This window comes from Lepidochelys kempii, chromosome 1, assembly GCF_965140265.1.
Source record: "Lepidochelys kempii isolate rLepKem1 chromosome 1, rLepKem1.hap2, whole genome shotgun sequence".
Lineage (NCBI taxonomy): Eukaryota > Metazoa > Chordata > Testudines > Cheloniidae > Lepidochelys > Lepidochelys kempii.
The window spans coordinates 203,705,246-203,718,661 of record NC_133256.1 but is presented as its reverse complement, the minus strand read 5'-3'; the positions used below and the strand labels follow the sequence as shown (position 1 = coordinate 203,718,661).

General features: G+C 39.5%; 1 protein-coding gene across 2 annotated transcripts in view; it reads right to left on the bottom strand.

The window, feature by feature from the left end:
• Nucleotides 1–3,396: 3,396 nt before the first annotated feature.
• The window catches only part of SLC22A15 (solute carrier family 22 member 15), a 46,636-nt gene continuing 36,616 nt past the window's right edge, over nucleotides 3,397–13,416 (bottom strand). The window contains exons 10-11 of one of the 2 annotated variants that reach the window (XM_073309195.1): nucleotides 9,182–9,264; nucleotides 3,397–3,478 (exon numbers count right to left, since the gene is read on the bottom strand). In XM_073309195.1, coding sequence (XP_073165296.1) covers nucleotides 9,186–9,264 — 79 coding nt within the window. In that variant the 3' untranslated portion in view covers nucleotides 3,397–3,478; nucleotides 9,182–9,185. Of the gene's footprint in view, nucleotides 3,479–9,177; nucleotides 9,265–13,416 lie in introns of those variants that run through there. The other variant, XM_073309177.1, reaches the window with a different exon arrangement.

Genomic DNA, 13,416 nt, shown 5'->3' with positions numbered 1-13,416 from the left:
TAAAGGATGTGGAAGTTTATACTGATGTTAGCTGCACTGTACAGATTCTGTAGACAGAGACCTTAAGTAGCAGGGCTTTCAAGTCTACACCTTTCACCAACACTACATTGAAAATTAAAATAAAGAGAGAAAGTATTAAACCATTATGATAGAAGAGACAAATGTAATGTCCACAAGAATGGGGAACAAAAGGTCAGTTTTGTTTAGTAATTCTAAACAAAGGTACCAAATTAATTGGTCGTTTGGTTGTTATGGACACTTCAACTGTTTGTAAAAATTCACTTAAAGACTACTGAACAGGAAAAACATCTTCAGCTGTAGCAGTACTTTGTTTTGAGAGATTTCTTTTATGCTGTAAGAATATAAAGGAGGTGAACCCAAAGACAGATGACTATTTTAAACAATGAAGCAATGTGAGAGCAGACGGACTTCTTCCCATCCTTGTCAGTGCCCAATGCCAGAGGTGGGAATACAAACCAGGAATCTTGCTGGTCACTTTCACTTAGCCTCACTTTGCAGAAAGGAAAATGGCAACATACCTCATAGACTGTTATGTACATAACTTAGTATTGGATACATGCTCTTTTCTATTTAGTTTGTATAAATCAAAAATATTAACCTCTGAAGTGTAAAAAAGGAGCTATTTAAGGGGAAGTTAAAAAATTAAATCAAAAGATGCTTTACTTACAGACATGTCCAAAAAACCTTACATTTTAAAAAACCTTCAATTACTATGCAGAAGTGGATATATCACAGTGAAAAACCTGTTGCCCAATATTTAGAGGGGAGACATTATCTCCAGTATCCCTAAGCCATATTTTTTCAGGTATATAAAGAGACTCTCTCTCTTGACATGATACAGGAAGTGCACTTCAGCTATTCATTACTTTTTTCTCAGTTAATGAAAACAAGTGTTAAAATATTGCCAGTAGCTGTCACGGTATTTCATAAAGTGGTATAATTTTAGACTGAACACTTTAGGGCAGGGACCATATTTTCATGTGTTTGTGCAGCACCCAACACAACAGGACCCCAAGTCCCAATCACTGTCTGTGCATACTACCATAATATCAATATTAAAAACAACTGCAGCATTGACATTTTACTGTGCTAAATCCCCAAGAGTGTTTCCAGTCTTTCAACATCAAGCAACAATTGAGGCTGGTAGTAAATTGATTCTCACATTCCACTTAGAATCATAGAATATCAGGGTTGGAAGGGACCCCTGAAGGTCATCTAGTCCAACCCCCTGCTCGAAGCAGGACCAATTCCCAGTTAAATCATCCCAGCCAGGGCTTTGTCAAGCCTGACCTTAAAAACCTCTAAGGAAGGAGATTCTACCACCTCCCTAGGTAACGCATTCTAGTGTTTCACCACCCTCTTAGTGAAAAAGGTTTTCCTAATATCCAATCTAAACCTCCCCCACTTGCTCCAGTTTGTTTTTGTTAGAAATGATCTGTGATAGATATAGTGGAATATATTGATTAGTACTGACAGTCACAGCTTCCCAGGGGTTTTGTGGCATTGCCATTCCACAATGACCTGCTTTCCACCTTGTCAATTTCCTCTTGAACAATCAGTTATAAATATCTGTTCTATTAGAGATCACTTCTCACCCTTCGGAAAACAAAAAGGGGGTCAGGCAAGTAAAATCAGTACAATAAAATAGGCTTGCAATGGTCCAGAACAGCTGATGTTTATTGAGAGAGCTTGCATTAGTGAAAGAAAAGGCACAAACTAAGCGACAAAGACATTTATATGAACTGTATGAGTCAGAGGCCGTTTCAGAGTTTTTACAAATTACTTAAAAGTTACCATGCCATGGCAGACAAATATCTACGAAATCTTAAAGATTAAGATCTTAAAAATGCTCAAAAGGTCACCCAGAAATAAATTAACATCTCCCAGAATGTAAAGCATATTCCATATTGATTTCTGGCTAAATAGTGTTATTACATTTTGGGAGAAAAGTAGCTTTAAAATGTGTAAAATTTTAATGGAGTCCTTTTTTTAAAATCTCACATTGCAAAAGGTTCCAAACTTGAACCAACTTGCTGGTTTTACCTTGCAGAGCTCCAGTGAATTACAGCAGCTATAGATCAAACAATGTGCATCAAATACAGAAACAACCCAGACAGAAGACGAGAGTCTTAGTTGTTCTGAATATTTTTACATTTGTTATAACAGTTTAGTCCTCTGTGGCAAACACATCTTAAAAGGAGATGGACCCAGCACTTAGTCACACTGTGTAAGTGAATGCCACCATTACAAAAGACATACGTTAGGGAAACAAATGTTTTGAGGCTTGAACAAATGGTGACTTCTTGGTGTTCTAAAAAAAAAAAAAAAAACCAAACAATCCCACAGGCTTTAACCGTACAACTGAGAACTAGAAATGGCACTCAGAGGATGATGACAGAAGGACAACTTCCAAATTCAATAAATCCACATATTTATGCTGAAAGGCCTTGTACACACAGTGCTCAAGAAGTCCAAATCAAGGATTAAAAAAATATATACCCACACATTGCATAAAACAAACATCTAAAACTTTCTGCCTGGGTACATGGCCCAAGCAAAAACCCAACCCCTCTAACCACCAGACATCTTTTTGCTTAACCAACAGGCTGACAAGCACTTCTGAATGTAGGATCAAATTCCATCCTGGTATAAGCAGGTACAACTTCACCAAAGTCAATGGGAGTTATACTGGCAATGAACTTGGTCTTATGTTGAAAAAACAAAGTTCATCCACTTAGCTGCTCCTCTGTCAGGGTAATGTCCAAATTCTGACTGAAGTTGAAATCAGTGGGGTTGTGTAAAGGTAACTCAGGGCAGAATTTGATCCTCTGTTCAGGAATTTCATTTGCTTGTCCTATGCGAATAATTAACTGCTTATGAAAGGCTAAGAGCAAGGAGAAACAAGACAGTGCGAGCGTACAGTCTTCTGCCCAACAGATGGGTTTCAGCACAGTAAAGGCCTGGTTTGCAGAAGAGCAGAGCATCACCAATGACAGCCATGGTTGTTCCACCCTTCTAAAACTACCCCCCACTCCACCCCAAAACAACCCTTGTACTTACATTCACTATTCAAAACTCACTGTAAAAAGCATTAAAGCCATAAGTCCTTCCCCGTTTCAAGTTAATCAGTGGATCACCAGCAGCATACAAACAAAACAATGGAAACTATTTTTTCCCATAGTTTCCTAAAATCTCTTTAATGTAATATTCAGTACCAAATAAAGATTAATGGAAAGAGGTAGCTTAAAAAAAATCCAATGTTAATGTTATTAACTCAAGGAAGGAAAAGCTGCTACCATTAAGTACGCTGTGCAATAAAAATTTTCTTCATAAAGCAAAAATTATACCTGCACAATGACTGCATCTCATTCAATCTTCATCAATAACATAAAAAAAGGTTTTGATTTCACTTTTCCTTGGAATTAAAGACTGACCATTTAGAGACTCACCTGAAATTCTAAGGGAAGAAAATATGTTATTAGCATTTCCCTAAAGTATTCTATTCTTCGATATACTGTAAATTGTATTTTTAATGTGCTGACAATACCAAATCTTTCCATAAAGTTCTGCTCTTTTCAGATTATACACAGATCCCAACTAAATCCTTAGCAGCCTTTCAACTTTTATTGATCATTTAAAACCATTTAAGGCCAAAATCTGAGCAACACTTCATGAATTTAGAAGGCTTCATGGATACTGCACCATTCAAATACAGCTGTTTAGTATTTCTGTAAATATAATCTATCCATTTAGTAATCAGAAATTCTGATTACTATTGTCGTCACACTTTATCTGGCTCCTGATTGACTATGAATCCGAGCAGTATATCAAAGTTGGCTGGGAAGCAGTAATATTTTGTTTTAGAGACTCATGCACTATTTGTAATTGAGGGGCAGATATACAAAAGGGAACAGTGATTGGTCCAGGCAGCCATGTTATATGTATCCACATAAAGGTGTGAATTATGCCACCTCATGGCTTTGTCCCATTCCATTTACCACCTGGAGGTACAGAATCTCTTTACAATCTTTTGGAGACAGGAAGCAGCCAGCTCCTGCTGTGCATTCCAGCAGTTGTCTGCATTTTTGCTGGCATACACGCTGCCACCAGAATTTAAGTTTTTTTTAAAACTGAGTTCCAAAAGGAAACTGAACTCTCTTGTAGACATTTTAATACTTAACACTGCCCTTAATTAAAATATACCAGTTCAACCATCTACTTCATTCTATAAACTCCATGTGGCCTTCAATTAACATTTCTTAAAAGTCTGATGAGTGAACTAACAAATTCTAGCAAGTGGTCTTATCTTGTTTATCCTGATCTTGAAGAGTGAGCTTTGATATTTACAATAAAATAAGACCCTGCAGACTTGTGTATGATATATGACACAGGCAACGGTTTCATATTATGCAAATTCTATACTTTGTTTTTTAATATTAATCTCTTTGGCTAATTACTGTCTCTGCAAGCAGTGAGAAGGGTTTCAGAAACAATGGTAATTAAAGTGCAAAGAGCATTAAGGCATGAACAAAGGTAGTTCTCCCTTTTCCTGTCCTAAAGATCCATGGAGAGATGCTTGTAAATCTAGTTTTATCCGGTCACATGGAAGAATTCCAAATGAACACACAGAATTAGTTTTAGACATTATTTCATTCAAGCTTAGAAATCTGGCAACTGCTTATACCAATTCCGTAGAATTACCTACGGATAGCACCAGTCCAAACTGATTTGAGGACACTTAAAAGCACTTTAGCACTAGGGACAGTTCAAATGAATCAAAGTAAAACAAAAATCGATTCCCTATTTACATTTTCTTAGTATTTTTCACTAGGTTTGCAATCAAAGCTATTTTAGGATGATTCAAGAAGCTATCAGTAGGAGAGAGGGGATGAAAAAAAGTAAATAAATTTAGGCTGACTTTCAAGGTAACTTTTTAAAACATCTATTAGACTGGAATAGTCCTATCACATGGATCATCTGAAGGTTACAGTAGATTGGAGTAGGCACTGGCAACTATATGGTAATGAAGAATGCTGCACTGGATGCTAGAGGTGAAAGAGCTACAATATCAAATAAGCCCTTTCCATATGATTTCTATAATAATAGCGATTTCTCCATCTAAGAACCTCTCTTTCACTCTTTATACCCTACAATGAATTCATAGAGTACTGAAACTCAAAACAGTTACATGCATAGTCCTGCACTAGAAATAATTAATGTAAGAAGAGCTGTGCATAAAGACTTAGCTGGTCCACCCAGAGGCATGCATGTACATGCTAACTTCCACCATACAATCCTTGTGTTGCACACAGATTTTTTGGTGTATGTGCTACCAGCCAGAATTGGGCCCATAATACTGATATACTGACATGAATGTATTACAGTTTTAAAATAAACGAAACTGAGAAGCTAACGCCATAGCTTCCATAACATTTTTCTTTCTTGAATTTGCTTGACCAAGTCAACATGGTCTAGAACTTAGAGCACATCCCCTGCCACACCCTGATAACAGAGTTGGGAAATGGTAAGAAGATGGGTCCCGCTGGAAGCAGTGCTGACCTGATCTCTGCTGTGGGAAAGTCTCAGTTCTCTACAGTAGAGCCCCATAAAGAGACCCAGCTGAAAAACAACTTCTACAAAACAAGGATATATAGGTAAGAGACTGACAGCTACCAACTTGGATTTATTCTTATGTCTACACAGGACATGTCTGCAAGTTGAATCAGTTCTCAAGTTCAAGTTTCAGAAATACCTCAAATCCCTGAATAGTGCAGATCACTTATGTAAAGTTAGCCTAGCTACAATGGAATAAAATAAGCATGGGGAGAGCATTTGTCAAACTTCAATCAAGAATTGCAAGGATTAAATCTGTCAGATCATCAGTGCTATTTTAGTGTCACTAACAGTGATACTTTTCTTTTTGATCTGGTGTATATTCAAGTTTCCCTGGGCAGATGTCCAATATGTGCTGCCCATACATGGGAAGAATCAGAATAAGGCCAGCTCTGAACCATTAGATTATACCTGGAGGTAGGGTAGCCATACAAATGTTGTGACTTGGGGGTCTAATTAAAACAGGCACTAGCTGCAGAGTTCAGAACAGCATGCATTGTCAATCTGAAGAGTTCTGCTTAGCAATATTGGTCTGCCTAGATACAGTGTATGCTGTCCATACTTGCCATGAAATGCTGTGCATCATATGTGCACAACAAATGCTAACTAGGGCAAAGTATCTGATGCCACAATGGCTTAGGACTTCTCTGTATGAAACAGGAATCTTCCTCTGTTCTGTAGCAGGTGGTCAGCTTGTACCACCCCCAACTTCTAAGCACAAACCCAAACACCAGAGGTGCCAGACTGAAGCACATGGAGTGCAAGAGTAATAAGTCATTTGTCAGAATCCTTCTGTAAAAAAAAACAAACAAAACAAAAAAACAAAAACAAAACAAAAAAACCCCCACCTCAACGAACACTGAGCTTCCGCCTAGGAAGATCCTGTTCTAGCAATTCACTGGCCCAAAAATAAATAAATAGCCACTCAACAGCCTCTATGGCAGACACAGTAGGAGGTCCTCAACCTTTGAATGTGCAAACCCGGGACAGACTCAGTATAAGGGTCTCCAAAAAAACTGCAATTAATTTTTCTCACATAAAAGTTTCTTCTTCATCCTTGGTTTTGCAATCATATGTATAAGAGTGCTTGTATGAAATGGAGGTACATTTAACCTTAAATTAGGGGCTGTCACAAATTTTGACCATGATCCTACAAAGAAATCCACCCACCTGAACCACTGCAACCACACGGAGTAACAATGGAAAGTTACATGGATGGATCTCTTTGCAGGTTTGGGACTTTTAGCAAAAACAAAACCAACAAGGCCAAGAGCGCTAGTCAGTCTCACAAAGGAGTCCCTATTTCCACTGCTTAAAGCCAGAAAGAGGCAGTGATTCCATTGTGGAGATTGATCCCCTAAGAAATATAAGGTTTTGACAACATCAGTACAGTTCCTAGGTACTGCAGCATTAATTTCAGTAAGAGCTATTGCACATGTAGAACCTTTGAGGAAAAAAATCACCAAGAACCTAATGAAAAGAAAAAAAACCCTTTCCCTCCCATGTTTCTTATAATCCCCATATTTTAAAGTGTCAAATGTCAAACTAGAAAAAAAAAGCACAACACACAAACTTAATTATAACTCCAAGAACTCCACTCAGTCATTTTCCTATGTATAAATAAGGCTGAAAACATCCAGATTAGTTTTAAAAAGTTCTATTAATTTTGCTATCTCATCCACAAGAGCTGTGCAAGAGTCAGGAGAGATCAAAGCGTGGGCTGCTGGTCAAATGTCCCACTGTTGTCTACAATGCAGCCAGCAGTCCTCTTCATCTTCCCTACTGATGTGCTACCTGCAGCGACCACTGAGCCCCACTACAGCTCACTGTTGTGCTCATAGCACTGTATCAATCTGTGCAGATCAAGATGGAGTACTGCATGCTAGAACATGTAGTCTTGCGGGCTTCCCCTCTGCACTGAAGATGAGGATAGCAGCACTACATTCCACTCAGGTAACAGAGATACAACTCTTGGGCTTCTAGAAAGTTGCCTATGCAGCTCTTGACTGGACAAAGTTTAGATAGCCTGCTGTAAGTTTCAGATCCGATCTTCTGCTTCCTTCCGGAATAACTGAGTTTTTCGCTCTGACTCTGGAATATGTTCAGTAAACACCCTTCTCCCCAATTATTTGATCATGTATTATTTTCCAATAGAATAACCAGCTACCTTTACACTTTTAATATGAAATTTGATCCCATAAACTGCAAAGAATTATATAGAAGTCAACTGTAACAGCTAGGAATATTGAATCCGTACCAAAAGGCCGCATCTATTAGTTGGCAAAACACTCAACATCCTTCTCTTTCAGTATACTTAAAAAAACAGTTTAGTTTAAACAAAAGAATACAGTTCTCCCTCAGCAAGGTCAAGTAATTAATTGAATGTGGGCTCAAGAAACTTCCAAAGAACTTTATCTACATACAGAATTTTAAAGTAAATACTAGCATCCTCTTGCAATGATCCCCAAGACACTAGTAGCAGCCTGCACAGGCAATTTCAGTACTCTGTACCACTGCATGCAGATCTCATTTTTCCTCCATAGCCATAATCATGGAAAGCCCACAATAATGCAAAACATAGCTAAGTAAAATTACTTCCCGTAAGACATTCACTCTATACCATGGAAAAACAAGTCCTTCAGTTTACATGGCAAAGTGACAAACACAAAATCAATCAGAATATGCAACAGAAATTCAGAGCCATCCTGAGATTTACAGACTGTCATGACAAACCTGTGTGAGAAAGAACCAAAATAAAAGGGAAAAAAAGGAAGTTGTTTTGAGAGGTGCAAGGGCTGGGTGGAGGAGACAGATAGGGGGAGAAGAGATCAGCAATAATGGAGATTTTGTTTTACTTAAGTCCCTCTGCCCTTTCCTATTAGCTGGTCCCTCTAACCTTTGATGGCCCCTCTAGACATCCACCCTACAACATCAATGAGTACAGCTATCTTTTGTTGGTGTTCCCTAAGCACTTGAGGTATGAAATTCCATTCCAGTGAGCGGATGCAGAACTGGTGGAGATTCCCTAGTTCATTCTTTCCAGTGTGCTGCAGGTTACTTGAGAGGATTTCAGGAATTTGTTCCCATCATACTGGCCTATAGTATCTTCTGTGTCCAGTTTAACTCTTTAGGTTTCATCCATCTGAAGAAGCCTAGTTGAAACCTTTCCAGTTTATGGATTTCAGCTGCTTCAAAATCAACATGAGCCCACCTTGAAGGAAAAATGCAAACACATGCAGCGGAAGTCTGCAAGTTGAATCAGTTCTCAAGTTCAAGTTTCAGAAATACCTCAAATCCCTCCCCATCATCTTTGGCCTCAAACCTAGCCTGCAATCATAAGTTTGAGCCACAAACATTTGAATGGTCAAACCACTGTAATGCATCTGAGTAGTACTCTAATTCCTCCCCCAGTGCTGGAAAGGCAGAGGCACTTGCCCTGTTATAATTCACCCGCAGACAGTTCCAGTTTTATTTTTACAGGTGGACCTGGCTGGACAAGTTTAAAAAAAAAAAAAAAGGCATAAAAAGGAAAGCTTCCTCTTGTTACTTGATCATTTGGGTCTCTTCATCAGCATCATAGAATTCTTCATCTTCACTTTCACTCCCCGCAGAGCGATCTTTATCTGCAGACTAGGAAAAAAAATGAAATTGTTAACACATTCAACAGTTAACATTGAAAAAATGTACTTTTGCAGCACCGTCAGAGCATCTCAAAGTGCTCTTTACAAATAGGAAGCATTACAACCCTACTGAGAGGTGGGGAGGATTTTGCCCATTTTACACAGGGGAAACTGAAGTACAGAGAAGTTAAATGACCTGCCCAAGGTCAGTTCCACTTGGATCTGAGGATTTTAGATTCATACTTCTTCGAACCCTCTTAGCAAAGATGGACTTTTATCCAGCATGAACTCCTGTACTCCCTTTAGCAGACTAAGGAGGTCGGATGCAAGACAAGTGAACTGACTAGGATGGCTTGATCTGGCATTCTACAAAGCTTTCTGAGTTAAGAAAGCAGTAGCAATGTTCCTGTCCCTCTGATCTACTAGAAGCAAAGGCTCAGGAAGCAGAGTTTGGGGGAAATGCCTCTTCATCCCTATTTATCATGAGTGGACATCTTCCTACACAAGCTTCACATTTAAAAAAAAAAAAAAAAAAAAAGGGGGCATTTGCCAGGATTACCTGCCATGCAGATAAACAAAGCTCCAACTAGCCAGCAATATAAAAAGCCTAAACACAGGTGAAAAGAGACTCATAGGACCAGAAAGCTTTTACAAAACAAGCTAACTACTAGAAAAAACAAAACAGCAAAAAACTAACTATGCCTGACACAAAGGGAAAGAGGTTCTGCAGGCACTGAAACTGTTGGAAAGGGAGAAACTGTGGGACAAAAGGCCATTCTGTACTCTTGCAATCTACAATGCAAGGGTGTGCAACACACATACCTGCAAGCTATTTTCACTACTTGAAAAGTTTGTGGCTTGCGATCCAAGTCAGGTGACTATCTGGGGTAGAGAAGGGAACTGCAGAGACAATTTGCTAAATGAGAGCTGAAACTAGATCTCCCTACTCCCAGTGCTGTACTTTGGCCACGAGATCATTCTTATCCTCCAAGCAAAGGAAGTTGCCCTACTTGCACTAATTACATATAAGAGGGGAATTGTTTCCCGCCCCTCCCCCAAAAGGTTAGAGTGGTGAAAGTGCGAAAATACGCACATTTGAAATTTTGTTTGGATGCACAACATTCTTTCAGACAGAGCATTTCCAGCAGTAAGCACCCCCTAATACCTTGGTAGGGAACTGTGCTCTGCACTGACTAAAGGAATGGGTGATAAATTGTGAACAATAATAGAATCATAGGACTGGAAGGGACCTTGAGAGGTCATCTAGTCCAGTCCCCTGCACTCATAGCAGGACTAAGCAATATCTAGACGATCCCCAACAGGTCTTTGTCTAACCTGCTCTTAAAAACCTCTAATGATGGAAATTCCACAACCTCCCTGGGCAATTTATTCCAGTACTTAGCCACCCTGGCAGTTAGGAATTTTTTCCTAATGTCCAACCTAAACCTTCCTTGCTGCAATTTAAGCCCGCTGCTTCTTGTCCTATCCTCAGAGGTTAAAAAGTAATTCTTTCGCTCTACTCTGCGCTGATTAGGCCTCAGCTGGAGTACTGTGTCCAGTTCTGGGTGCCACGTTTCAGGAAAGATGTGGACAAATTGGAGAAAGTCCAGAGAAGAGCAACAAAAATGATTAAAGGTCTAGAAAACATGACCTGTGAGGGAAGATTGAAAAAATTGGGTTTGTTTAGACTGAGAGGGGACATAAGTTTTCAAGTACATAAAAGGTTGTTACAATGAGGAGGGAGAAAAATTGTTCTTCTCGTGTCTTGCTTACCACAGTCCTGCTAATACATCCCAGAATGATGTTCACAGCCCCCCCCTCCCCAACAGTAGTACATTGTTGACTCATATTTAGCTTGTGGTCCACTATGACCCCCAGATCCCTTTCTGCAGTACTCCTTCCTAGACCGTCATTTCCCATTTTGTATGTGTGCAACTGATTGTTCCTTCCTAAGTGGAGGATTTTGCATTTGTCCTTATTGAATTTCATCCTATTTACTTCAGACCATTTCTCCAGTTTGTCCAGATCATTTTGAATTATAATCCTATCCTCCAAAAACCTTGCAAGCCCTCCCATCTTGGTATTGTCCGCAAACTTTATAAGTGTACTCTCTATGCCATTATCTAAATAATTGATAAAGATATTGAACAGAACTGGAACCAGAACTGATACCTGTGGGACCCCACTCATTATGCCCTTCAAGTTTGACTGTGAACCACTGATAACTATTCCCTGGGAACGGTTTTTCAACCAGTTATGCAACCATCTTATAGTAACTCCATCTAGGCTGCATTTCCCTTGTTTATGACAAAAATCACAAATACCATTTCCTAAAATATCCTTTTGATTTCCCTGAATGTCTCATCCAAGTATTGACCCAGCCCAATCCTGTTCAGCTTGCAATATCTGTCTTTCACAGATTCTGAAGTGCTTTAGAACCCAATAAATGAAGCACCCCTGAAACACAGCCCTCTGGGATGGAAGGCAGCAACCAACCTGTGCATTACAGTTTTATAATACACTGCTACCTTGATATAACATGGTCCGATATAAAGCGAATTCTGATATAACGCGGTAAACGAGTGCTCCAGGGGGTGTGGCTGCTCGCTCTGGTGGATCAGCACATCACGTGTGTGGCTTCGATATAACGCAGTTTCACCTATACCGCGGTACGATTTTTTAACTCCCGAGGACCGTGTTATATCGAGGTAGCAGTGTATCAGTGATTTATGGGTCTTCCTTGGCATGGAGAATTATCGCACTCAGCGTATGTAACTTACAGACCTAAAAGCCCACAAAGCAACTGCTCCCAGAGAAGAGGGGAAAACATTAACACATGTATTGTCATAGAACAGGGGCCAGCAACCTATGGCATGCATACCAAAGGCAGCACGCGAGCTGATTTTCAGTGGCACTCGGCTGCCAGCCCGGGGTTCCGGCTGCCAGCCCCTTGCCAGCCGGGATCTCAGCCACCGGCCCGCTCAGCCCACTGCCTGCCTGGGGACACTGGAAAACTCAGCAAGGAAAAACAAGGGCAAGGATCACACTAAACTGATAAGATCTGCATTTTAAATTTAATTTTAAATGAAGCTTAAACATTTTAAAAACCTGATTTAATTTACGTACAACTGTAGTTTAGTTATATAATATAGACAGAGAGAGAGACCCCTTCTAAAAACGTTAAAATGTATTACTGGCACACGAAACCTTAAATTACAGTGAATAAATGAAGCCTCGGCACACCACTTCTGAAAGGTTGCCAACCCCTGGCATAGAATCAGACAAGTCTTCTTACTTTGCCCAACCCAGACTAACAACATTGGACACGGTCAGATTTTCTCTGCAAATCTTTGAGCACAGTGGGAGATTATCCAAATATTTCAGCTCTTATGAATCATGTAAAGTGGCTATACCCAGTCCTTTTCAATAATTAAGGGGTTTGCCAGTACAGTTGTACCAGCAAATCCTCCTTGTATAGATGAAGTTTTTACCAGCAAAAGAGTTGGTTTAAACTGCATCTATACCAGGAGGGCGAAAAAAAAGCTATTCCAGCAAAATGGCTTTGATGGTATAACTGGGGTATAACACTACACTAATGGTATAACGCTAGGGCATTTGCTAACACAGCTATGTCAGGAAAAAAAATCACTCCGCTAATCGAGTCTATGACATAGTATGTTGGCAAAACTTAAATGTACACTAGGCATCAGTGGGTATCCAGCAGAACAATGTATTAAGTAATCCTAAAGGCAGCTCCACCAGACTTTTCTATCACCTTTATCAGACAGGGTTAATGTTTAACAGCTTTTCATTTTCCATATGTTTTACCTGTGATTGTCTTAAAAAAATGTATAATGTGTCAGAGGCCATCTTGGGTGTAACTTCACTGAAGTAGACAGTGTCTCTGCAGACATGAATCTGACTCCTTTTGTTTTATCTGGATTCAAATCAGATGTATATCTGGGGAAGCGTGTTCCTAAAGACTGAGTATTTTTTCATTTCGTTTAATGTGACAAGATGTACCTTCTAGTGCTCCAAGTCAATCTATAATCTTTATAAACCCTACAATACTTATACGTTTTGGACCAGTGTTAAGAAACCTAAAATCCCTCCCCAAACTTAATCACTCTTTCCACTCATTTATTTCTCCCTCCCCAGGAGA